The 23,903-nt window shown below is 38.2% G+C and overlaps 2 protein-coding genes across 2 annotated transcripts; both read right to left on the reverse strand.

The window, feature by feature from the left end:
- Positions 1-872: 872 nt before the first annotated feature.
- Positions 873-9,550, reverse strand: LOC103704907 (MOB kinase activator-like 1A). The gene is made up of 7 exons (XM_008788413.4): positions 9,310-9,550; positions 8,949-8,997; positions 5,180-5,288; positions 4,878-4,971; positions 4,593-4,726; positions 4,330-4,493; positions 873-1,230 (listed from the first exon to the last, which is right to left on the reverse strand). The coding sequence occupies exons 1-7, from the start codon at positions 9,333-9,335 to the stop codon at positions 1,156-1,158; spliced, it is 651 nt and encodes a 216-aa protein (XP_008786635.1). The 5' UTR covers positions 9,336-9,550; the 3' UTR covers positions 873-1,155.
- An 8,946-nt stretch (positions 9,551-18,496) lies between these two features.
- Positions 18,497-19,735, reverse strand: LOC103704906 (germin-like protein 8-14). The gene has a single exon (XM_008788411.4). The coding sequence runs from the start codon at positions 19,322-19,324 to the stop codon at positions 18,707-18,709; it is 618 nt and encodes a 205-aa protein (XP_008786633.1). The 5' UTR covers positions 19,325-19,735; the 3' UTR covers positions 18,497-18,706.
- Between the last annotated feature and the right edge of the window lie 4,168 nt (positions 19,736-23,903).

A 23,903-nucleotide genomic window follows, 5' to 3' on the forward strand; every position in this document is an offset into this window, starting at 1 on the left:
AGTTTGAAAAAAGAAAAAAAATGAAAATTATGGAATGCAATAATCTGTTTTAACTATGAAGGATTATGTCTATTTGGAGACATCTTATAAAATTGGAAATATTGAGGGATTTTATGTTCTTTATCTTCCAAGATGTGTTTGAGGTCAAAAAGCATTTTGGAACAAAAGCTGTCATTGTGCTCAACAGTAAAAATCTGTAGCAATCTTAGGCATGTCCGGATTCGCACTCTGACTTGACATTCAACAGGCGGTAGTGTCATGAACAAGATCCATGTCTACGGCTTGGCCATCTTCATGATATTAGAACAAAAGCCAGTTTATTTTATTTTTAGATCATGTAAGATAGACGAGACTGTTTTTTTTTTTTTTTATTTGGTCTTTGGCTTTCCAGCCATCAAATGAGAAACAAGTTCCATTTTATCTCGTGGCACGAACAGAGGCACTTGAGCAACAGCCAATAGCTGTACTACTATACTAATTACCCCCTTCGTATTCTCCCCCCCACTATTTGCTAATTGTTTAACTTTACTGATGTATTCTGTTGTTGTATTATCTCTTCTTCAGAACAGACTTCATTTTAGCATGGATGCAAGTATCCAGCCAAGCCAAATAATTCCAATGAACCAATTGGCCACTGGCAGTAATCCCAACATCTTTTAATGCAAAATACATGTCAAATATATCAGGGGGCAAGACAATGCAAGAGTGATGCAAACTGATGTCAAACTATCAAATACTTGCATAGGAATTTCTATGTGGCTTCAGAATCTGTTGTTAACATTGCTCCTGAAACCCATCCCATCAGCCTATGATTGCCATAGAAGTACAAAATGTAGGAGCAGGTGAGATAATTTAGAATAACAGTTAGAAAATAATGTCTAAAATAGAGCTTCCCTATTAGAAATGCCGGCATGATCACTCAGCCATATCGAGGCAGCGTTCTTGTGCATTCGAGCACAACAACAAGAAAACAACCAATAAAACAACATTTTTAAGGTCTTGTTTCAATTAATCAAAAAAGATCAAAGAGGATTGCCTGTATTTTCTATGTTTTTCTTCACAATCATTACCTGTAAACACTAATAGTTAAAAAGAGCAACCAGGATCCTGGTTGGTTATTTTTTGTCAATTACTTTTCAGGATTGTCATTTTTTTTCAATGTGCAACAATGATAGATTCAATTAGATCACGAAGAGGTGCAAGTTCACCCTCATCGATCAGACGGAATTCCTGCAAAACAAATGAATCAAGAACAAGCAGTTAGATGAATGAAGCATTCAGCTATATATTTCAGTATTTAATGAATCACAAATTAAGAACACTTGATTTTGGCCAAAGAATGGTACAGCTAAAAATGTAAATATTGTCATCTGATAAGTTTAGCATTGAGTAAGGAGATGGCATAACAATCGGCCATTCTGGATTTATGGCTGCATGTAATAAATGTTGAAGAGTATGATGTAATAACCATCATATTTTAAAGGTATCATTTGCACAACTATTAAAAATATGATCTCAAATCTGGGTAGGAGCTTAAGAACCCACAACGTAAATTAGCACAGTAATTAAGCCACATTACATTCCACAGCTAGAAACCCAAATATGGAACATCAGTAAGATATTGCTCAACCCCTAGTAGGAATTCATACATATTAAGGTTCGAAGGTTTACATGAGCACTTTTTGCTATCAGTTTGTGGCTTTACTGGTCCCTATAGTACATGCATTCAAAAGGATCTGGATCTATAAATGAATCACAAAAGTACAGAGACGAGTTCATAGCTCCAAAGTACATGCTTGTTGATTAAGAATCTGAAACTTCACCACCTTAAAGTTTGCTTCAAAGCAAATGTAGACCAGCAGCTAGAAGAAACATTTTTGGATACAAACCACATCTAGATTAAGCACAGAAAATCAACACTGACCTCTTTCACAACATATCTCTTATCATAAGCTGTATTTCCAAAGCTAAGTTTTGCTCTTGTTCACAAGTAATAACTGTCTTTATTTTGGTATGTCAGCTGAGAAAAATATTGCCTATAAACAGTGCATTGATTACAGAAAGAGCTTAATACGTACCAACTGGAATGATGGTTTTCCACTTTCATTAAGTTCTGCAAGCTTATTTCTACATCACAATTTAAGAAAGTTGGCCTCTATACCTTGTAATACTTTAACAAAGACATCAGTTCCTCAAATATGAGGGTATATTAAGTAACTTCCCCTTATCAGGTACAGAAAGTGCCTCATACTTCAGCTTGAACAAGCTTAAGGAGTACAATCATTCTGCTTTGGCTGCATTCATTTGTTTTCAGAAAGAATGCTGCCACATTGTCCCAAAAACTAAGGTTATTGATTTGGGCAAAAATGCTAACTTTGTCCTTGGCAGTTCAGAAAAATCCATGAGTTGCAGCCATTTCAGGGAGGTTTTGGTGGATACAAAGCATTTTCTTTCAAGAGAAGCTAAAGATCATAAGCTTTTCTCGTGGTATTAGCCAGTATGTCCACTAAATTTAAATTGGTTCTTCTTCAAAGAAGGGACACAAATGGTAACTAATTCTGCATAAATTCTGATGTCATTGCAAACTCTCTTCCTTTCATAAATAAAAGAAGTATGCACAAGAATATGATTGTGACATAGATGCATTTATTCCTTTAGTAATTACCTCACAAATGGTGATGCAAAAATGAAGAGATGCAGATCCTAATTTCCAGTAAGCGAAAATCGATCTCAACCAATGTCAGCTGATTAATTTTATAGAGGTGGTCTATCTAAGAAATGTAGCATAATGATCGTTGCTCCTTTTTTTGGAGCAATACAGTGATAATGGACCACCACCAAGGTTTGAACCTTCAGTTTGGATCCTCTCCAGTCTGCCCCATGCATTAAACCGGCGCTGCCCCATCACAGGCCATCATGCAATACATGGATGGCACTGATGGTAAGATTGGATCTATTTGATCCAGTCATGAACTTGAGAGGATCCCAACTCTTGAATATTGGTCCTCCCCTAAAGTCAAGCCCTTAAGAGAGGGGTACCAACCAACTGAGCGAACAACTATTGGCCAGAAAGATCATTAAAAAGGCCAACCCATTTATGGTCCCAACAATTTATGCCCTAGGAGGGGTGTTCCGGGTGTTAGATCAAACCTTTGACTTTTTTTTTCAACAAAGTGGCTGCCCCAAGAGTCGAATCATGCTTGTCAGCCCAAGCCTTTTACCATTGCAACAAGTAATGACCCCTAATTGGCCAGAAGATCATTGCCAGTACCAAAAATTGTCTTGCAAATGACATTGTGATGTACACTTCATTGCAAATTCTAATCTACATCTCCCACCACAAGAAGAAACTCACCTTGATATGGGAAAAAAAGAATATTTACGATATAAGGTATGAAGGACATCAGTTGAGATATCTAAAATTATTATGGATCTTATATTTCTAAGAAAAGAGCATTCCAATGCGCGAGGCTCCCACCATTATAGGTTTGGGAGGGTTAGATGTATACAGCTTTATCCCCATGCACGGATAGACATTTTCTTCGTTTGAAACCCGTGACACCCTATGCAACAAATGGGTCTTACATTTCTAATTATTTCAAACCATATTATTGCATAAAATGTTGAAAAATATAACGAGAAGATAATTTAAAATCTCGATGCAATCTGGACTCGAAAATCAATGATTTACTAGCTAGCAGTCAAATCTTTGATGGAGTCTCACAAACATTGGATATTGGCATCTCACTATAAGTATCTCCTTTAGAGGAGAAAGTGTGTAATTTTGTTGAATTTTTGTACATGTCAAAACCACATGGCGAAGCCTCTTCTGTATTTTCCAGAAATTAAAAAAAAAAAAAAAACTTGTATAACACAAAGCACTTCCATACACTTCCTTTGCATGGACCAAAAATTGGAGCTGGACATGTTGTAACCTGAGAGCTGAACTGTTGCCATGTTAAGAAGCTTTGACATTCTTCTAGCAACCATGAATTTTTATAGAGGGAATAAATACTGAGGAAACAGTAATATCAACTAATAACTAAAAATATATGGAATCATTGTGAAATGAAGTTTCAGATATAACTGATTTTTATCTTCAGTAACATTTTATTCTTGATAAGGACTCAGGATAATATTATTTTATAGTTCTAGTCCAAGATGCAGGGCATAAATCATCTAGATATGGCAGATAAATTGCAACAAAGATCTTCAGGAAGAGTCAGTTATGTCATGTAAACCAAGGCAAGAGGAAAGAGTAGCCAGCTAGATAGTCTGCTAAACACCAGAATAAAATACTGCTTGCTTACATCAAGGATAGATATTTACCCATATAAATAAAATGAAGTGCTTGAAGCAAGTATTGAGATGAGCCTCTTCCTTCAGACTCACAATTTTTTGAAAATGTGAATGATAAATATGAGCATACACCCGAAACAGACGTTTGAATATCGTTTTGACAACATCATGAAAATTTGGAGGAAATGGCACCCCTGAAGTAGATATCAGTAAGTCAGAACTGATAAAAATTCAAGGGGCACAAACCATTATATCTCTTGAGCATTATATCTATCTCATGGACATATAAGTACCAAGTTTTTGTGGAAATATGTTTTCATCATCAAGCTGCGATTCGATCCAGTCCATCAAATAATCTACATATTTTGGCGCAGAAACCTCGATAGGCTTTTTAATTTGAACTCCATCGGCCCACCTATACTCAAACCTGTAGAATTTCATCCCCCATTAGAGCATATCCTAGAGAAACAATGCTTCATTCAACTATTTTTGCTGACAGAAAAAGATTAGAAATTGCACTCATATGCATTTATTAAAATAAATCCAAATAGGATTGACCAGTGGTGATAGAATAATACTTTGCTCCTGCTGACATTGTTGGGCAGCTGGTTGGTGTGCAAAATTCTATGAGAGTGCCATACAAAATATTAACCTGATTGAAGAAGTCAACAGCTGCAGAGGAAAAAATGAAGTACGGAATTAAAATAACAAATGTTAAGATCCAGTAATCCAGGGGAAAAGTTTTTCAGGTGGACTGAGTTGCCCGTCAATGATGGAAAAAATGACATATAAGCAAGCATAGAGATATGATAATGTCCTATTCTATATATCACCACCATAGTAGTTCTACATGGAAATACTCAGAGTGTTAGAGCTATACTATTGACAGCAAGCCATTCATTAAGGTCCTCCCCAGGTGGTAATCGTACAGCCTCCCTTAGGTTCCCACTACCTAATGTAGCATCAATGTGTCTTTTCAGCTGCGCCCCCTGTTTGATAACAACGAAAAATGAGTATAAGAAATCATGCTTGGCAAATTTTGTGGATTTCAGTGACCCAGAGTTGAGTGTATTGTGAACTGCATCAAACTAAAATTTTGTTCAAATGCTTATGTTACAAAACTAAAAAGCTCACACAAATAAATATATGCAGCAGAAAAAAAAAATTATTTTAAGGACAGGGGAGACAAAGATCTTACTTGAGATGTGTGAGTGTTTCATATTGTGTCACTAGAATTTTTTTCAATTAACCATCAAACTGACATATGCCATCCCATTTTTGGACACAGCTTACCTTCCAAAACAGTATAACTATGATCCTGGTGAATTTGGTAATGTGTGGATGGTGAAGAATGGATCGCAAGTGTTTGACATGAAGAATCTTAGTGTAGGCAGTTATTTCTTTTCTTTTATTTTCTTTCTTTCTTTCTCTCTCTCTCTCTCATATTTTTTTTTACTGAAAGAGGTGCATAGGCAGTATTCATAATAATGTTCAGATTCATAGACAAATAATATAAAAATAAATTGCTTCAAGACATGACTAGCAACACATTAGTAATAGACAACTAAAATAAAGACCCCAAAGCAAGGCTTAAATACCCATAGTATTTCATTGGGATAGTACATTACTGGGATGGTACCATCCCTATTTTTGAGATGGTCCTAATCTAGGTACTGGGACATTTCTATATTTTTAAAAGTTAAAGTTTTTTTTATCTTAAATAGATTCATAGTAATTTTTAACATGTTTAAGTGCTTTTTGTGACAATGATGAGGTGTATGGGGCAGGTATTGGTATAACAATATTTGACACATTATCAACAGATATTTGTGAGACATCACTTCCTCTGTCTCTTCACCCCTCTCTTTCCTTCTTCTTTTCTTGGTCTCTAACCACAGTATGCCTGTGACTAAGAAAAGGAAAGAAAGTTTAGGTCCCCGCTACTCTCTTTTTCTTTTCAGAATTAGGTGACCTGGTGGGGTTGCATGTTTACCAGCCTAGCCAAGCCTTGAAACAGCTAGTTAGGCTGAGATGGGTGAGAAGTCCCAATTCGATATAGGACTAATGTCTCATAAGGTGTCCTGGTCCTATTTTCCCATTGGAATGGTACTATAACGATAGCACTGTCCTGTTTCAGCAGGACATCAAACCTTGCCCAAAATGCTGTTGAGGCTAAATTTAGTGCAATAGAGAAAGTTATCATATTGAGTTAATGCTTTGTACTGTTATGCAGTATAAGATGTGCTAGAATGCCACACACAGGAAATAAAATATTCATAGAGATATCAACAAAAAAAGGTTGACCAAGGAAAGATATAGAAAGGAATCAATATTTAATGAAAATGTTTCAAATTTAGTCTATACATCTTATAGAATAAGAACTGAGAGAGGAGAGTGGAAAAAAAAAAAAGTGTCAAAACTTTGTTCCATTAAATGAAAATTTTCACTTTTCAAAATGACAGCTTACTAGCATGTTTGAATACTATGTTAGAGGGAGCATATCAAGTATGATGAATAAAAAAATGGAGATCCAAAATTATAAATGATGATGAAAATGAAGAAATTTGGAATAACTAGGAGCAAATGGTCAAAAAGGTATATACAAAATAATGAAGGAGAATGGCTTTCAATAGTTCTAGATCCAAAGGCAGAAAGTAAGAAATCCGGCTAGTTATAAATTATTCAAATCATGAGCAGCAAAATATTACTGACTTTATTGCAATTCAATATAACATTAGAAATCTGGCAAATAAGCATCACATTTTGGGAGGGGTATAGAAAAATAGTAACATTGATGGACACTGAATATATATTGCATGTATTAAATGTATTGGAATGTATCAGGTAAGAGAGGAAACAAAAATACAAAACACAGAAGCTCTGGAGGGAGCAAGTTAAAAAGAAGTCAATGGAAGCTAATGTGTAGCTCACATGTTCTTAACCACAATAAAAATCAAGCGAGGTTTCATCTAAGCTTGAGGATATTTTAAGGTTTAAATCAAGGTTAGCCAAACCATGCCAAACTAGCTGGTTCTGGGCGCACTGAACCAAACCAGTTGGTTACTGGCACAGTTCAAGGCTTCGATTCAGTATATAAGGCTCGCCCAATCCGATCACTTTGTTCACCCCTCTGCTTTGCTTCTTTCACTCAGATTCGGCATGTCTCTCTCAACTTCACTTTGTTTGCCCCTTCCCCTTCGAAACCCTAATCCCCTCTATCCTCGCCCAGCTAGGTAAGTCCCTCTCTCCCCCTGACGACAATGACAAGGGCTATTCAAGCCCCCTCTCTCTCGGCCTCTCTCCCTCCCTTCCTCTCTCTCCCTCTCCCTCCCTCCCTCTCTCCCTGTCTCCCCCTTGACGATGATGATGAAGATTGTTCGAGCTCTCTCTCTCTCTCTCTCTCTCTCTCTCTCTCTCTCTATCGGCCTCTCTCTCACCCTCCCTTCCTCCCTCTCCCTCTCCCCCCTCCCTCTCTCTCTCTTTTCTTCCTTTCTCTCCTTCTCCCTCTCCCCCTTCCTCTTTGGTTCAGCAAACCTTGGTTTAATCTCAATCTATCATTTAACATTTTGTGAGTTGGTACTGAATTCTTGGCCGAAATAACTTTGGACTAAAGAAGGTCACATAGTGGCACCTTAGATCAATTGGTCGGTAGGAAGACATCTTTTGGTCACTCAAGGAACCAAGGAGAAATCTTCCAAGATTACCCTACACTTGGAAAGAGTCTAGATGAATAAAGCAACGTATGAATATTCATCTCGAGCCCAAAAAAACACAAGTCAAAGAACCAAACTAAAAAACAAGCCAAACTATATAAAAAAAACTCACAAATTATAAGTTCATGCCTTTGGGCAGCGCTAGGGGGCTGTTCATTTGCTGAAAACATGAGTTAGTATATCATAATGGAGATTTGAGGGTACCGACCAAACTTAAAAGAAAAAAAAGGAAACAGAGGAATAATAAAATGTTGGAGGTATTTGTTGACAGAATAAAAAATCAGAAAAATAGGAAAGTAACATACAAAAAGGTAAAACAAGGGTTATAATGTTGATTGCATGTGTTGTACTAAGGCTAGTAACAAAATAGTACTGACACTGAGATACACTTGGTATAGTCCATGAGGAATTGTAATGATTAATGCATAAGATCTTTTAACAGTTAGGTACAAGTACAGACCAGTCAAAGCACATCAGTATTTTCCAATGCTTGATTACATAAATCGACAGAAAAAGAAAATAGTAACAAGAATATGGGCCAGTGATAAAATAAACATAGTTAATTGGCGACTAAAAGTTGACTAGGCCTTCTGATTAAGACATGAACATTGACTAATAAATAAAATAATTCAAGAGGTAATCCATCAAGCCACTGATTCTGCACTCAAGACACAATTACGCAGCATAGACATACAACCTACAATCCAACATTTTCGATAAGCATTTTCATATAATACAAGAAAACGAGTAGATTCCTGCCATGATTATCCATAGAGATTATTAAATCCCGCCAGCTCTGCCATCATCACATAATTATCCATGAAAGAAACATTCTAAGAAGTACTGAAATATCAATAATCTATAAAACTATGGCCTTGATTGCAAGCTCTAAACTTGAGAGTCTTAATCCCACAATTGTCAAGAAAAAGTCCTTACCTTGTTTCCAGATGGAGCATTCTTTTTGGGCCGAAATGTCTTCTGGTTCCTGTTCACACAAGCCAATACATTAATCCATGAACTTTTTACGAAGGAATCAAAATAATGGCATAAAAATCTAACAACACAAACAAAACCACCGCCATTTTATTCACAGATAAGAAACTCAGCTTCTCGATCTGCTATACATTTACAAAGGCTTCATTTCATCAAATCTCTTAATACAAGCGCCAAAATTTGCAAAAGAAATCTAAAAGAATTGGAAGAAACCCCAGAGCACACCATGGTCAAGCCCTACATGACTGGAATCTCCAAGAGATTAAAAAGTACGAAAGAAAGGAAGAAGGATGGTGAAATGGACCTGTTTCCGAGGCCGAAAAGACTCATTTTTGAAAGAAGATAACTGCTAATATTAGATAGAATTTTCCTCTGTTTCTCCTTCTCCTACTCTTCTGGATCAGACATTTGGGGGTTGTTGGATTTTCTGATCGCTGCTTCGTTCTCTCTGGATTTGTTGTTGACGAGAGAGAAGGGGAGGGAAAGGAGGAGAGGAGGTAGGAGACAGTCTGGCAATGGAGCGGAAGCTTTTAGCCATCCAACATCTTGCCAACTCCTGTTTGCCAGCGTGGCAACAACTTACTATAATAACGCATGGAGAGTCAGGTTGAGCCATTCTTGTGGGCCATGGCCTTGATGTCCTGTTTATAGTAAATATGAGTTGATGCGTTAAATATTAATCGACTTGTCATGCGAGATATATAAACAAATATCATTAACAGCAAAATCTATCATTGCTATGATAGCAACATCCTCTTAAAAAAAACACCAAATGTCTGCACCTTAGAATGTCGTACAATATAAGATTTTTTTTTGCGTATATTTTTATAAATATCTAAAATTATATGAATATCTTCTCAAATTTACTATTTATATTTATATCCTCATTAGTTATTTAAAAATAATTTATAAAGATATGCATGTAAGTAATAAATTTGTAAAGATATATATATATATATATATATATGCAAAAATTTCTGGAAAAAAAAGCTTCAATAACAAGTAGTGTCTGGTGTTGTAGATGGTAGGTTGTTCGTCCTAAATTGAGATGATTTGTGTATGGTGCGATGGTTTTAATTACATGAATCCTCTGCGGTGCATGGGATAATGCAATACGTGTGTGATATAATGTAGAGCTCATGCAATTATGGATTATTATGTGATTATAATGATGCGCGGTTGTGATTGCATGAGTGGGTCTCTCATTTTCAACCCAGCCGAGGAGATGATTCAGTCTCAATCCTGATTGCAAAATGGCCAAAATAAAGGTTGACAGGGTCGTAGCATATATTGAAATGCAATGTTGGAGTTGAGGTTGAAGCAACCAAAGATGCTCCTGAAATATTTTGGAGTGATTTTGTAGAACCAGCAAGGAGAACATAAAGCCACCAAAAGACAAACACGCCACCCCATAAACCCCAATCTACTGTTGAGAATCCTGCCATAAAACCTTGGCCTTCAAAATAGCTCCTTCAGTAAACACCTTTTAGTTTTGGCTATACTTTTTCTGTCATCAGATTTGGATCAGCAGAAGAAAGACAGTAGCCATACCGCAACCTAGAATGTCCCTTAAAAACTAGTTAGAAAATATTATTTAGATTCTTTGGCTCTATATAATTACAAAAGATCTATCTAAAATATAGCCAATGTAGAACTAAATAGACCTGCAAGTCGCTGAAAAAAAGGTACTGCATAGGCAAAGTTCCCTGCCAAAGCAAACTTGCACGTCTACTTCCATAGAGCATGTGAATCACGGTCTCAGCTGAAAGCTGACAAAACGGACTTAGAGCATCAGGTGCAAGAACGATCAGATGCAAATAATTTCGAGCTTCCACTCCACATTACCATCCATACAAAATACTATTGGGTGCGTTTCCTTCCAACTACTTGGGTCTCTTATTGCAGGCAAGAGGAAGCCTATGGCACGGTAGCAGCATTTGATTGAAAGTGGGACAATCTTTCTTCAGCGGGCCCTATTACTCTTGTTAATCCTATTCTCAATACTATTTCAATTATTGGCTTTCTGCTACTTCTATGTCTAATACCGTTTTGCAGTTATCCAGGTATTTGTTCAAGCTTGTTATAGATGTCTTGCAACAGCAAAACAAGCCTTGGGTACAACTGTTGTTATAGAGATATGGTTCTTTGCTTCCTCTGCAGGATGGTAGACCGAGGGGCGAGGGGTGTCTCTCCTTGTAAAGAATGGACTCTATATAGAGTCCTCGCAGTGGAGAGGATACTGGATACAGATACTCTATTCTATCCATGGGCATCAATAATTCCCACTGCCTAAAGCCCACTTTTTACAATTTGCATGTCGATATGGATTATTAATTTGAAACTATCTCATTTGATAATGCAGGGAACATGAGATGCCGTGGCTCTACTGCAGGTGTTTGGAACCGGAAAGATATACTAGAGATATTTTTCATCTCGTATGGGAGCTGCTGCCCGATGGATTTGGATACCGGATGTGCATGGATTGGTTACTGAAAACATACTAAAGGTTCGTTTCTTCTCACTTTTTTTAATGCAAATGACGGATTTTAACTCTCTTCATCTTACTTTCTTACGTACTATAGTTTCTAACCAAAAGAGAGACTCTCTTCTCTCTTAACCACTGAGGGAACTCTTGCTCTCTCTCCTCTCTTTCTTCTTTATTCATTTTTCTCAATTCAGATAAGGTGTTAGGGAGAGGAAAAAACAGGGTTTTCCTTCGTGGTTGGATCAAGTAAACGACCAAGAGCAGACGGATTACGAGCTAGGGAAACGATCTAAACTCACTTTGGATGACTTCTCTCGAGGATGATGAAGAGATGGCAAAAAAAATTGACGTGGAAGAAAGACGTGACGAAGAAGAAGAAGAGGAGGGAGGGGCCCTATGTCACAGCCCCGAATCCAACATCCGAGTCCGGCCACATAGCACAGCTGCACATTCCCTAGGCTAGTGCCCTAAAGAATATGCTAGACCTGATGAACAATATCCATATATTACAAACAATTATAATTAACTCAATCTAATAATATCACTAACATTAAATCATCAACTAATTCAATTACAAAAGTTCTCATGTCCATCGGTATCAGCAAAATAAAAGAGATAACTAGCTACCTAACTACTAGCAACACCAACTCCACGTCCCTCCCATTTGAAACTACACCTTCTGTGACTCTGGAAAAAAAAAATGCAAAGAAGAATATGAGCTTTTCCAGCCTCATAGGAATTCCGAACCGCTACACTCTAAGTAATAAAAAATAATCAATTAGCAATACCAGATAAAATAAATATCGTATCAATACTCGAAAAGCTCTTACGAATAATATGCACATCATAATCTTATCATAGAAATATATGTATATATATACATATATCTCAAATGAAACTAATTGTTCAACAATAATTTCTTAAAATCATATTATCTGTTTCTCATTAACTTGATTTCCATATTCCTTATCAATTATGTTCTGACTTTAGACTAACCAAGATCATGACCCATTCCAAGACTGATAAAATCCCACGCATAAGCCCATGGAGGCTATTTTATGCATAAGCGTGTAGAGGCTATCCTACGCATAAGCTCATAGAGGCTATCCCATGCGTAAGCTCGTAAAGGCTATCCCGCGCATAAGCTCGTGGAGGCTATCTCATGCATAAGCCCATGGACGCCTTCGGAAGCGACACTGACTCCTCCGATGAAGAAGCTCCGGGAGGAGAGGGATGTCAAGGGATTGCTGAGACCTCAGGTAGCAGAACAAGGCACTGGGGAAGCAGCAGCTCCCATGGATAAACTCGTAGAAGCTATCGCATGACGAGGTTAGTTGAAACTATATTTTGTTATTTTTTATTTCTATCAAAGACTGATTAAATACAACAAAGACTGACCCACTTTATGGTCTACGAGCTAGAGTGCAAAATACTCCGATCAAAATCCTCTTGCACAGATGACTCTTTCTCTATAGAATCAAACTTGATTATCAAAAAAAAATCAAACAGTGGACTAGTAACCTAGACCGCCTACCGGCATCTACTAGGGATCCATCACTAGGTCCCCTGAGTCCCTTCTACCACTTACCTCCATCAACTAGAGAGAGACACCAAGAGAGAGAGAAAATAGGAAGAAAGAAGAGAGAGAAACTAGAGAGAAATAGAGAGCAGAAAAAGAATGAGAAAAGAGAGAAGAGGGAAAAAGAGAGAGAAAACTCTCTTCTCTTTTCATGAATGGAGAAGTTCATCTTCTCCTTCTCCTTTCTACTTTCCCCCCTGCAAGTAAAAGGTGGCAATTGCGATGGCCGGCTGCTCACCCGATGATGGCCACAACCTCGGCCAAACTCGGTGGCTAGTGATGGCAAAACTCGGAAAAGAGCACTGAAATAGGACACCTCTATTTTGGATGATTTCTCGGCGATTCACTCGCTCAAATCATGGCAAAATATGGCAAGAAGATCGAAAGAAGAGAAGGGATCCTACCTCAATCCAACGAAAATCTGGTGACTCTTACCAGCAAAAATCGGAGGAAGAAACTCAGAAAGAGCTTGGGAACAGTGGTGAAATCTTGCCTATTCTTTGATGGATCTCAAAAGAGAAGGATGAGTGGTCATAACTAGGCAAGATATGGTCTTTGAATCACCTTGAAACTCCAATTTTTTTGGCATAATCATGATCGGGGAGGAAGAAGACTCCGGCTAGGATTTGGTCTTTGAATCGCCTTGAAACTCCAATTTTTTTGGCATAATCATGATCGGGGAGGAGTCGGAGTCTTCTTCCTCGCTTCCCTCACGTCCGCTACACGTGAGGAGTTTAGCTTGCCCCCTTTGGGCCGGCCCACAAGCCTATGGGCCGCTAATTCTCTCCCCTTAAAATAATATCGTCTCCGAAATTAATATACATGAAGTTTCAAAAGTTGTGGATGTTTGACGATCATCTCATCTTTGAGCTCCCAAGTAGCCTCTCTTTCTGAATGATTATTACATTATACTTTCACAAAAGGAATCGTTCGATGTCATAATATCTGATTCTTTTTGTCTACAATTCGTATTGGAAACTCTTTGTAGGTTAAATTCTCATGAAGAGACAATGGCTCATGCTACCACATGATTCAGGTCTAAAACATATTTCTTCCGCATCGAAATATGGAATACATTATGCACATCTGATAGAGCCGGTGATAATGCCAATTGATATGCCACTTCTCTGACCCTGTCTAAGATTTCAAATGGACTAACATACCTAAAGCTTAATTTACCGCAAACCCCAAACCTCATCACACCCTTAGTGGGAGATACCTTCAACAAAACATAATCACTAACCTAAAATTGTGTAGGCCTCCTAGCAAACATACGTCCACACCCTCGTGCCATATAATCCTACAATGTCATTATCAACTTCTACATATTACTTTAGTCTAAATGACTTCAACATCACAAATATGCCTCCTATTCATAACAGTGATTTTTAATTTTCCATAGATGTCTACCCGCATACTTAAATCCTATAATCCTAAACCTTAAGCTCTAGTACCACTTCCTTCATACCCCAAACCCAACACTTAGGTCCGACCACATAACACGGCCGCACACTCCATAAGACAATGCCCTAGAGAATATGCTAGGCATGGGATGAACAATATCTACAAAATACCAACAATTATAATTAAATCAATCCAATAATACCACTAACATTAAATCATCAACTAGTTTAATTACAAAGTTTTCGATGTCCATCGATATCAGCAAAAAAAAAGAGATAACTAGCTAACTAACTTCTAGCAACATCAACTCCATGTCCCTCTCATTCGAAACTATGCCTCCTGTAACTCTAAAAAAAATGCAAAGAATATGAGCTTTTCCAACCTAGTAAGAATCTTGAAACGGTACACTATAAGTAATAAGAAAACAATCAATTAGCAATACCAGATAAAATATATATATATATATATATTTATATGTATATACTGTAAGAAAATATTAAATATATATAAATAGATCTATCTCATCCTATTAGCTTAAGCTTTTAAGATAAGTGGTGATTTCAACATGGTATCAGAGCAGAGGTTCTGAGTTTGAACCATGTCTCTGCACTCTTTAACCCTATTATTAAAAATTTCATATGTTGGGCTCACCCATTAAAAGAAAGTCCGGCCCACATGTGAAGAAGAGTGTAAGAAAATATAAAATATATATAAATAAATCTATCTCATCCTATTAACTTAAGCTTTTAGGATAAGTGATGATTTCAACATCAAATTCTAGGCCAATTTGGTTGGACGAACCCAACATTACTTTTTTTTTTTGGTGTACAATCCAACATTACTTTGATATCATGATCTACGTGGAAATCTCTCTCTAGAAAGACACATAAGAGTCAATGAGCCCTAACAACTAGGTAGTCCCTCGGTACTCTTCTATGCCTCTCTCCGACTTTAAACCAAAGATTGCAAGATCTTGGTTTTGGCAAGAGAAGGATGTGACGGAATGAAAGTAGAGGGCATCTAACTCATACAAGTTTGAATGCCTTGCGTATATTCAAAAAAAAGAAAAAAAAATCCCCACATTACGCGGACAATCAAAGAAATTTCATCATTATAATAACATATATATGAAACCTAAAAGAAAAGGAAGATGGGAAAGAGGAAACTTAGAGTCCACATTCCACGATACTCTTTTTTCGTGGATCATTCCAATAAATGTGGACGCGCATGGATACGATACGTGATCTACTAAGAGCCCATGCAATGCCGGGCCCATGCATGGAAACATAGCTTAGTTTGTTCGTTATCCGAGCGTAGGAATCCAATTCGTGGAGAGGCTTTAAGCATATCTAGAAGATAGAATTAACCCAAGTGCTCGTTTAAACTGGAGGTGTCATAGGTCCAGATGTCGGAGTGAATAGGAAAAGTCAAAACAAAAAACAAGTTGTTGTAGAGAAGGAGAGGCAGCCTCGTGGTTCTCCTAGAGGACCTTATTCGAATGCTGAGCAACGAAGGAGGCGACCTGGTCGGCAGCCCTATTTGTCTTCCAGTAGACATGAGTAACCCGAAATGCACCACAACCCTTCATCAGCCTGTGGATGTCCAGTAGCAGCAAATATCCATCACCAATCCTGTGCTGATCCTTAATCCACTCGATTACCATGACGAAATCAGCTTCAAGGTAGATGTTGTCTCCTCCCAAGACGAGCCTCACATAGGTAAGGCCTTCCCAAGAAGCTCTCAACTCTGTTTTGGGGACAGATGTGTCAAAATGCATCGACCCTCATAGCAATTTGTCTAGAATCATAACCCCTAATCACAAAATCGACCCTCCTCTGATACTGCCATCAATCATGCTGCCGTCGAAGTTCACCTTAAGAAAACTCGAAGTTGGAGACTCCTAGGAGATGAAAACCATTTGGGTCACTATAAAAGTTGGATGGGAGTCCCAGATATCCCTAACCGTCCCAGATGAAAGAAAAGCAGTAGATTGAGTAATTTTAGTAGCATGTGGAAGTGTCCCGTCCACCACATTCCTCGGATGTATTCTTCTATTTTCAAAGATGCGGGCGTTTCTATCTAGCCAAATGTAGTAGGCCATATAAGCACCCATGATACCCCAAGTTACAGTAGTGGTGCTCCTCATAGAATCCTTCAGGTAGCCAAGAAAGTCTTCAACCGAGGACATGGACTGCAAAAATCTTGAGGCAACTCGAGCCCCCTCTAAACTTGAATCGCCCATGAACAACCAAACAGGACATGGGCGATAGACACCTCAAAATCTGGGCATTCATCACATTCAGTACTTATTCTCAACCTTTGTTTGGCTAGCACACTCATGGTCGGTAAGCAACCCCATGCTAGCTTTCAAATGAATAAAGCAATGTAAGGGTGAATGTGAAGCCTCCAAATCCAGCCTCACTCAATCCGCCGAGTCACCTTGACACTAACCAAGTCATAGAGGTCTTGAGTACTGACGTTCGACTTGCCGGTCACTCTCTAGACCCTCCTGTCTACGCTCCCCTCTAGTGGAAATTGATAAAGCCAGAAATCTCTCTACCAACTACACTCTAAAGGCTCGCCATATGGCGTCCTCATCCCATCTCCTCGCCCCCGAGATGAATAAGTCACAAACTCTGCGGCCGGCCGAGTTTTCTAGATTGATCATGGTAGGCCACAGACCAAGCAGCTGCTCCGTCAGCCATCTATCATCCATCATATCAATAGAATGACCATCTCCCATAGACCATCTGATCCTAGGGAGCACCACCAGGGCGTGGGCATAGATCTCTCTCCAGATGAATGAACTATATTGTCCAGTCTGAAAACCAAGTGCTGAGGTCCGCGTGTCGTGTTTGGCCCTCATCAAGGTACTCTAGAAATTCTTAGTCTCAAGAAGGTATCCAGCAACAAAGAGCTCTCACCTCACAAGCAAGGAGTGAATTCCTAGCCCTCCGTTTCTAAAAGGTTGACAAACCACCTCCACAAGAAATTTTTTTCTATGAATAAGTGCAGATCTTGAATAAAATAATGGAGAGGGCTACAAAGCAGACTAGTTTGACAAAAGATGATCAACCTTTCTTTTTCATCCTGCATAAAAGTATGATTTCCAACAAAGAGAAAAAACAAAAAAGATCAAAAGAAGACGGGTCAAGTATCAAGTGAGCATGATGGATGAACCACTTGGCCATATAGCTTACCCAAGAAAAAGACTCCGCAACTGCATGAGATGGACATTATACCAAGAAGAATGGGGCCATTGGCACAAGACGAACTAGAATACTCCATGCATATATTCATTCATTATTACGGCACCCTCTTAAGTTACCCACCTAGTGGGTATTATAATTGCTATAACTTTAGTTGGACCTACCCACTTGTAGATCTATCATAACCTACATGAGGATTTCGATAAAGAATCAATGGCATTCGGAGGATTTTATGCATATGTCCAGCGAATGTTTGATATCCTTAAGTGTAACATGATGATAACTGACAAGTTCTTGAATTAAGTTTGTATATAATTCTTGAATTTTAAGAAATATTCATGCATTATTTCTAAATCATTTCAAAAAGTATATATGAAATGTCAAACAACTGGTCCTATTGATCTCTTACTATTTTTATAAGAACCTTCAATATTGTGTCCATGATATAACCTTCACACGTTTTTTCCTAATTACCAATTGTAAACCATGCCATATGACATATTAATTGTACGAGACATTCCTCTAGAAGAGCCTGAATAGTGTACAATTTTTTCTAAGTGATATTTCTACAAATTTGATAAGTAATAAATGTTAAATTGATAAGTCTTTAGGACAATCCTAATTAGCATTCGCCGATAAGAATTATTTTTCCATTTTGAAGAATGGGAATGTTGATGATATTGCTGAACGGTTCCATTTTTGTTCCACACCCAACTGTAATCTCCACCTTTTAAATGCATATTCCTTTTTTTTTATCTATGGCACGGGATTTATATGAGGTATTTAGGTATCATGTTAAAGTTTAAAAAAAAAAAAAGAGAGAAAAAATTGAACAATTAGTGTTTATTACATCAAAATTAGATTTGGTGCCCACAGAAGACCACACCTGAAACAGGACTTCATACACCACCAATATGCCCACAACAAAATTAAGGACTAAATCAAACACTTAACACAGACAACACCCTCAAATTAAGAAACCCGGCACCCATTAAATCGACTCTCGGCCAGCGAGCTCTCTCATTTATCCGGTCCCTCCGAGCATCTTCTTGAGCTTCTTCACTTCGGCATCATCAAGGTAGGTAACCTTCTCGACCACTGCCGATGGCAAATTGTTCGAAAAGAGCGCGGGCGATGTTACTTGGATCCCAGGGCTCGGGCTGCTGAATCCCACGACGCCTACCGCTGTCGTCTCACCAACATTCACTTGGAAGTGCAGCAGCCCCTGGGGGAAGACCATGGCGTCGCCCTTGTTGAGGGTTTTATAGTAGGGGTTATTGGCGGAGGAGATAAAGCCTGCCAAGAGGGTGCCCTCGGTGACCACAAGGAGTTCAGTGCCGGCCGGGTGGCTGTGGACGGGGATAAAACCCCCAGGGGCATAATAGACGTAGGCAGCTGAGATGCCAAGCCCATTGAGGCCAGGAAACTGGGCGACAAAGGCCGTCTTCGGCGCTGCCTTAAACATGGTGGAAAAGTTGCCGGGCACGCCGAGGCCGGTGATGACGAAGTCGTCGGCGGTGACAGCAGATTCTTTCTTGCACTGGTAGCCCGAGGGGGTCTCTGGGCCGGTTAGATCCGCCACGCAGAAGTCTGCGGCGTGAGAGGAGGAAACGAGGAGACAAAGGAGGAGGATGGGAAGCATGGTTGCCGTCTCTCTTTCGCTGACTTATTTGCTTCTGTCCTCCTCCGGATCACCCTATGAGTTAATATATGGTGTGTGGGGTTTAAATAGAGGGGTCTTTGGGATGGGGAGTCAGTCCGGAGTTGGAGGAGATCGAGAGCTGCAAATCCTTGAAGCCATGCAGTGTTTGGTGAACGTACGTACGGCTAGGGTTTTTGGTCGAGAGAATCCAACGTGATATTGAGCTGTAAAGAAACCTGAAACCAAGAAGTTTCTGCTGTCTGTTTGTCTTTTCTTTTTTTATTATGTATGAGTGAGACACAGGCTGAGTTGGTGAGTGAGAGAGAGAGAGAGAGAGGACGCTTACGGTGTGGTTGTTGGTTGGTGGCCATGGTGAACGAAGAGATGTATCCCCCACGACTTCCGGATGTATGTGTCCCAACTTTGCAAGACCTTATCATTTGATTGAACGATTTCTTTGTGTGGTAATCTTGTTTAAATTGTTTTGAAAGAATCCATGATGTTTTTATCTGACGAAAGCTAAACGGCATCTATGAGCACAGCATAAACCTGACCCGGTTTTATATCCCAGGTCCTACATAAACTTTAAGTGAAACCCACGTCGAGTGAAACTAACGTGATCATCTTGCCGTAGTTTATCCTAATTTGTATTCGCCAACCCAATTGTGGACCTGTTTGGATTCGCCAACCCACCATTATTTTGGCATGTTGCCTCTCCTTAGAGAGACATGGAGAGAAGTCGAAGAAGTCAGTGTACCCTAACAACTAGGAAGTCCCCGGCTCCTCTACATGTTCACCCATTTATAAATACGGGTAATTATTTTCCCACCCTACCATGGACCTCAGTATAACAAAAAATCTCTATTGACCAAAATTGAAATGTCCCGTCCAACGACTTCACTAATTTTAATTCCCGGCTCCTAAGATGTTTTTTTTAAAAAAAAAGTGTCGAAGATGCCTCCACCCCCATGATGGAGAGGTGTCAATCCTCATTCCCACCGAAGAAGAGGAAGAAGAAGGAGGTTGGGCGCAACGGCCAGACATATCATCAAGTACTTGTTTTATTTTTCACAAGAGGATAATGTGATAGAATGAAAGTAAACGGCCAGCTATGAGCAAGTTTAAATGCCTCGCTTGTATTGAAAAAATCTATCCCAATATTTCCTGAATAATCAAAAAAAAATTTATCATTGGGATAACATCAAGACCTATCCTAGGAGCATGAGCTGAGCACATAATACACCATTCAACATCTCGTAGGATTGATCCATAGAATATGTAAAACTTGCCTAAATTTCTCACTTTACAAACATATATGCATCAAAGCAAGAAGTTATATAAGATAGAGCGTCTAGAAAATTGAATCATTATTGACTTCATAAATCAAGTTAACTTCAATTAGAAAGAGTCATTATTTCCAAATTATGCAATATTTTTCAACACAAATTTACTGAAATGATGGAAACTAACTAAATCTTAATCCTTTAGTGCTCGCCCATAAGCCCATCCGATCAACACTTTGCAATCTGATAAAAAGACAAGAAAAAGAAGAATAAGCTAACAGTATATCCAGTAAATTGCCTCTAAATTTTTGGTTGGATTGGATCAAGGTATATATGTATATATTAATAAAAAAAGGAATGTTCAAATAAGTACCAAATATCATAGTAAACTGTAATAGAAACTAATTTAAAGACAAATTTTCAGAAACAAAATCTACAACTAGCATGCAAATGTTTAATAACTCAAAAATTCACCTTTCAAAATTTTGATCCTAGATTCCTTGTTGCCTATACCACGGGTTCCTCTTAATTCCGAGATCTAGTATTGATTGACCTCGTCAAATTGCGGGTCCACATGCCATGTTGTCTTTCTTTTTGTTGATGACCGGAATAAATGCGGGCATGTTCATAAATTTTTTATTTTTATAAAATATAAAAATTTATTTTCTAAAAAAAACTCTAATTAAATAAGAAGCATTTTTTTAATTTTTTGTTGACTTTTTTTTTCCCCCGAACCAGAGGAGTCTTTTGTTATTTTTTGCGAGCTACCATCGCATTGCTTAGCTAAGCTTTTCCATGGGTCCCAGCAGTGTATCATCTCTGTGAAGGGAGTGGTTATTGGAATACATGCGCCGCCTGGCCCACCAAGTCAGTGGTTGAGCTGCTCTAACTAAAAATTATACCTGCTGAGGTAGGTAGCTTACAACAACAATGTATATGAAAAAACTTTTTTCTCGTCAGTTAAAAATTAAGGTCTCTTTTTTCAAAAAAATATTTTTAAGCCATCAAAATTTATTGATAAATTTTTTTATTAAAAATATATTATATATTTTATACAATCTTTTTACAAAAGTAGATGTTCAACCATATATAAATTATAAACCACTTTAGAATGTACCATTTTTTCATATCAACCAAATATTTTAAAATTATTTTTTAAGCATCATATTTTTAGAAATTATCTTATAAAAAAGATATTTTAGTAAAAAAAATTCTTTGCATGAACCAAACAAGTTAAAAATAAAAAATACAAAAAAATAAAAGAAAAAAAGAAAGAAAGTCACTCAACCACCTCCCACCATTCATGGTGCTTCGTTATGTGACACAACTCATAATACATGAACAAAGGGGGCAACGGCAATACATCACACCATATGGCTTCTTTGACCCATAGAGATGGGCAGAGGCTTTGTAACAATCCAAGATCTCACCCAAAATGACTAGTCGGAAGGTATTATTTGGATTTCTTGATCCTATATAAGTATTCAAGATCTACCCAGCAAATACCCAAGATTTACCATTGTAGTGTTACTGTGGCCAATGTCTATTATAGACTTAAATTTTTGAAGTAATGTCCCGTTTGCCTACTTTTGCTAATACTTTGCGCAATGATTTTTGACACTGTGGAGAGGCATGGAAGATACCGTTACTTTAGTAGCCTTTTTGTGGAGATATGGTTCAGTTAGTACGAAACAAACCTATTACAGCTACCCAGCACTGTGGTTGACGAGCTTGGATCAACATCTTGCCCTTAACTATGTTCAAGGTGCAGATCAGGAGTGGCAAGCCATTTGGAAGCTTATCAATAGCTGCAAGAGTTTAGATTTATTTACATGGAAGCTTGTGTGGGGTCCTCTGCCAACTAAATTATGGCTTCAATCTCTCCGTCTTGCTTCTAATGTCCTGCGTGTGGGTTGGTTAATGAGGATGCCAATCACTTGTTTTTTTTTTGTTTTTTTTTCCCATGGCCATAGATACTTTGAATCAAATCTTGGACTGCATGGGTTGGGTACCCCCGGATTTAGTGCTTGCACGGGATGCTGGTTGGCTAGGGGTGCAAATGGGTTGGATTGGACCCCGACTCATCTCAGTTTCTTGTTCGGATTCTAATTTAGACCAATACCCAACCCAATAAAAGACCGGATCAGATCGGGTCGAGTCCGATCTATGGCTACAATTTTTGATCCAACAGGTGATTCAAGTTAGGTCTGATCTATATATAACTCGGACCCAACCCAAAAAATTTGGGTTTGGTTCAGGTCTGAGTTGGACATGTTTGTTCAACAATTGCATTTTGAAAATTTTCAAAGTATTTCAAAATAATTATTAAACAAAAATCCTATTTTATCGGAGCAGGAGGGAATACAAGAAACATATTGTAGAAAGCTATCAATAAACACGTCTAGTGCTTTTGGTAGTTACATCACAATAAAGTAAAAATTATATCATTCCATAATTATAAAAAAAATGAATAGAAATAAATTCATTCATCTCCAAAATAGGGTTTTCTCCTTACTTAGTCTATATGTACCTTATATTTACCAACTGTTTTCAAAGCTTTTTTTGTGGTATATCTTGCTTTTTCTTCCTTTTTCTTTCGAGACCCTAAGCAAGAAACTTGAAGATCAGTCACAAGCTATGGTCAAAGACCTCAACTATCATTATTAATTATATCATTAGGACTGAAAAGAGGAGCATGCTAGATCATTAACATCAAGAGGATGTCATGATTATGATAGGTAAAAAGAGCTAGAAAGGGTGAACTTAAGATGCCACTGCTTGATAAATGTTTTTGAAATGAGAGGCTTGGATTTGTCAAGAAAGACACATGGCGCATGCCTTTTAATGCAACCCCTCCGTCTATAGCCTATAGTAGCTCTGGAAGCAAGAAAGACAACAATGTTGCTCTGAAGAAAGCCTCAAAGCATTTGATTCTTGCAACCCTAATTCGTTGTCTGATCCGACGATTCGCGCACATTAATAGAAATTGAGAAAACAAAGAAGAAAGCGAGAAAGATTGGAGATTTACCGAAGCCACCTTGAGATATGATAGATAATTACTGTAATTCGCCATCGCTTCCTGATCTCTCTCTCTCTCTCCCAACTCTCCCTAAATAGTAAATATACAATTCTAGGGTTTCAGAGGAGGGGGTACCCTGATAGTCGGACCGAAGTACGCCAAAGTCGCCAGGCACCGAAGTCATCAGAGGGTTCTGCACGACCAAAGGGTGAGATCAATTGCAATTTGCGATGGGCAAGAAGAACTAGCGAATCTACTGCATATGGGGTCTACCATC

This window comes from Phoenix dactylifera, chromosome 8 (genome assembly GCF_009389715.1).
Source record: "Phoenix dactylifera cultivar Barhee BC4 chromosome 8, palm_55x_up_171113_PBpolish2nd_filt_p, whole genome shotgun sequence".
In the NCBI taxonomy this organism is placed as follows: domain Eukaryota; kingdom Viridiplantae; phylum Streptophyta; class Magnoliopsida; order Arecales; family Arecaceae; genus Phoenix; species Phoenix dactylifera.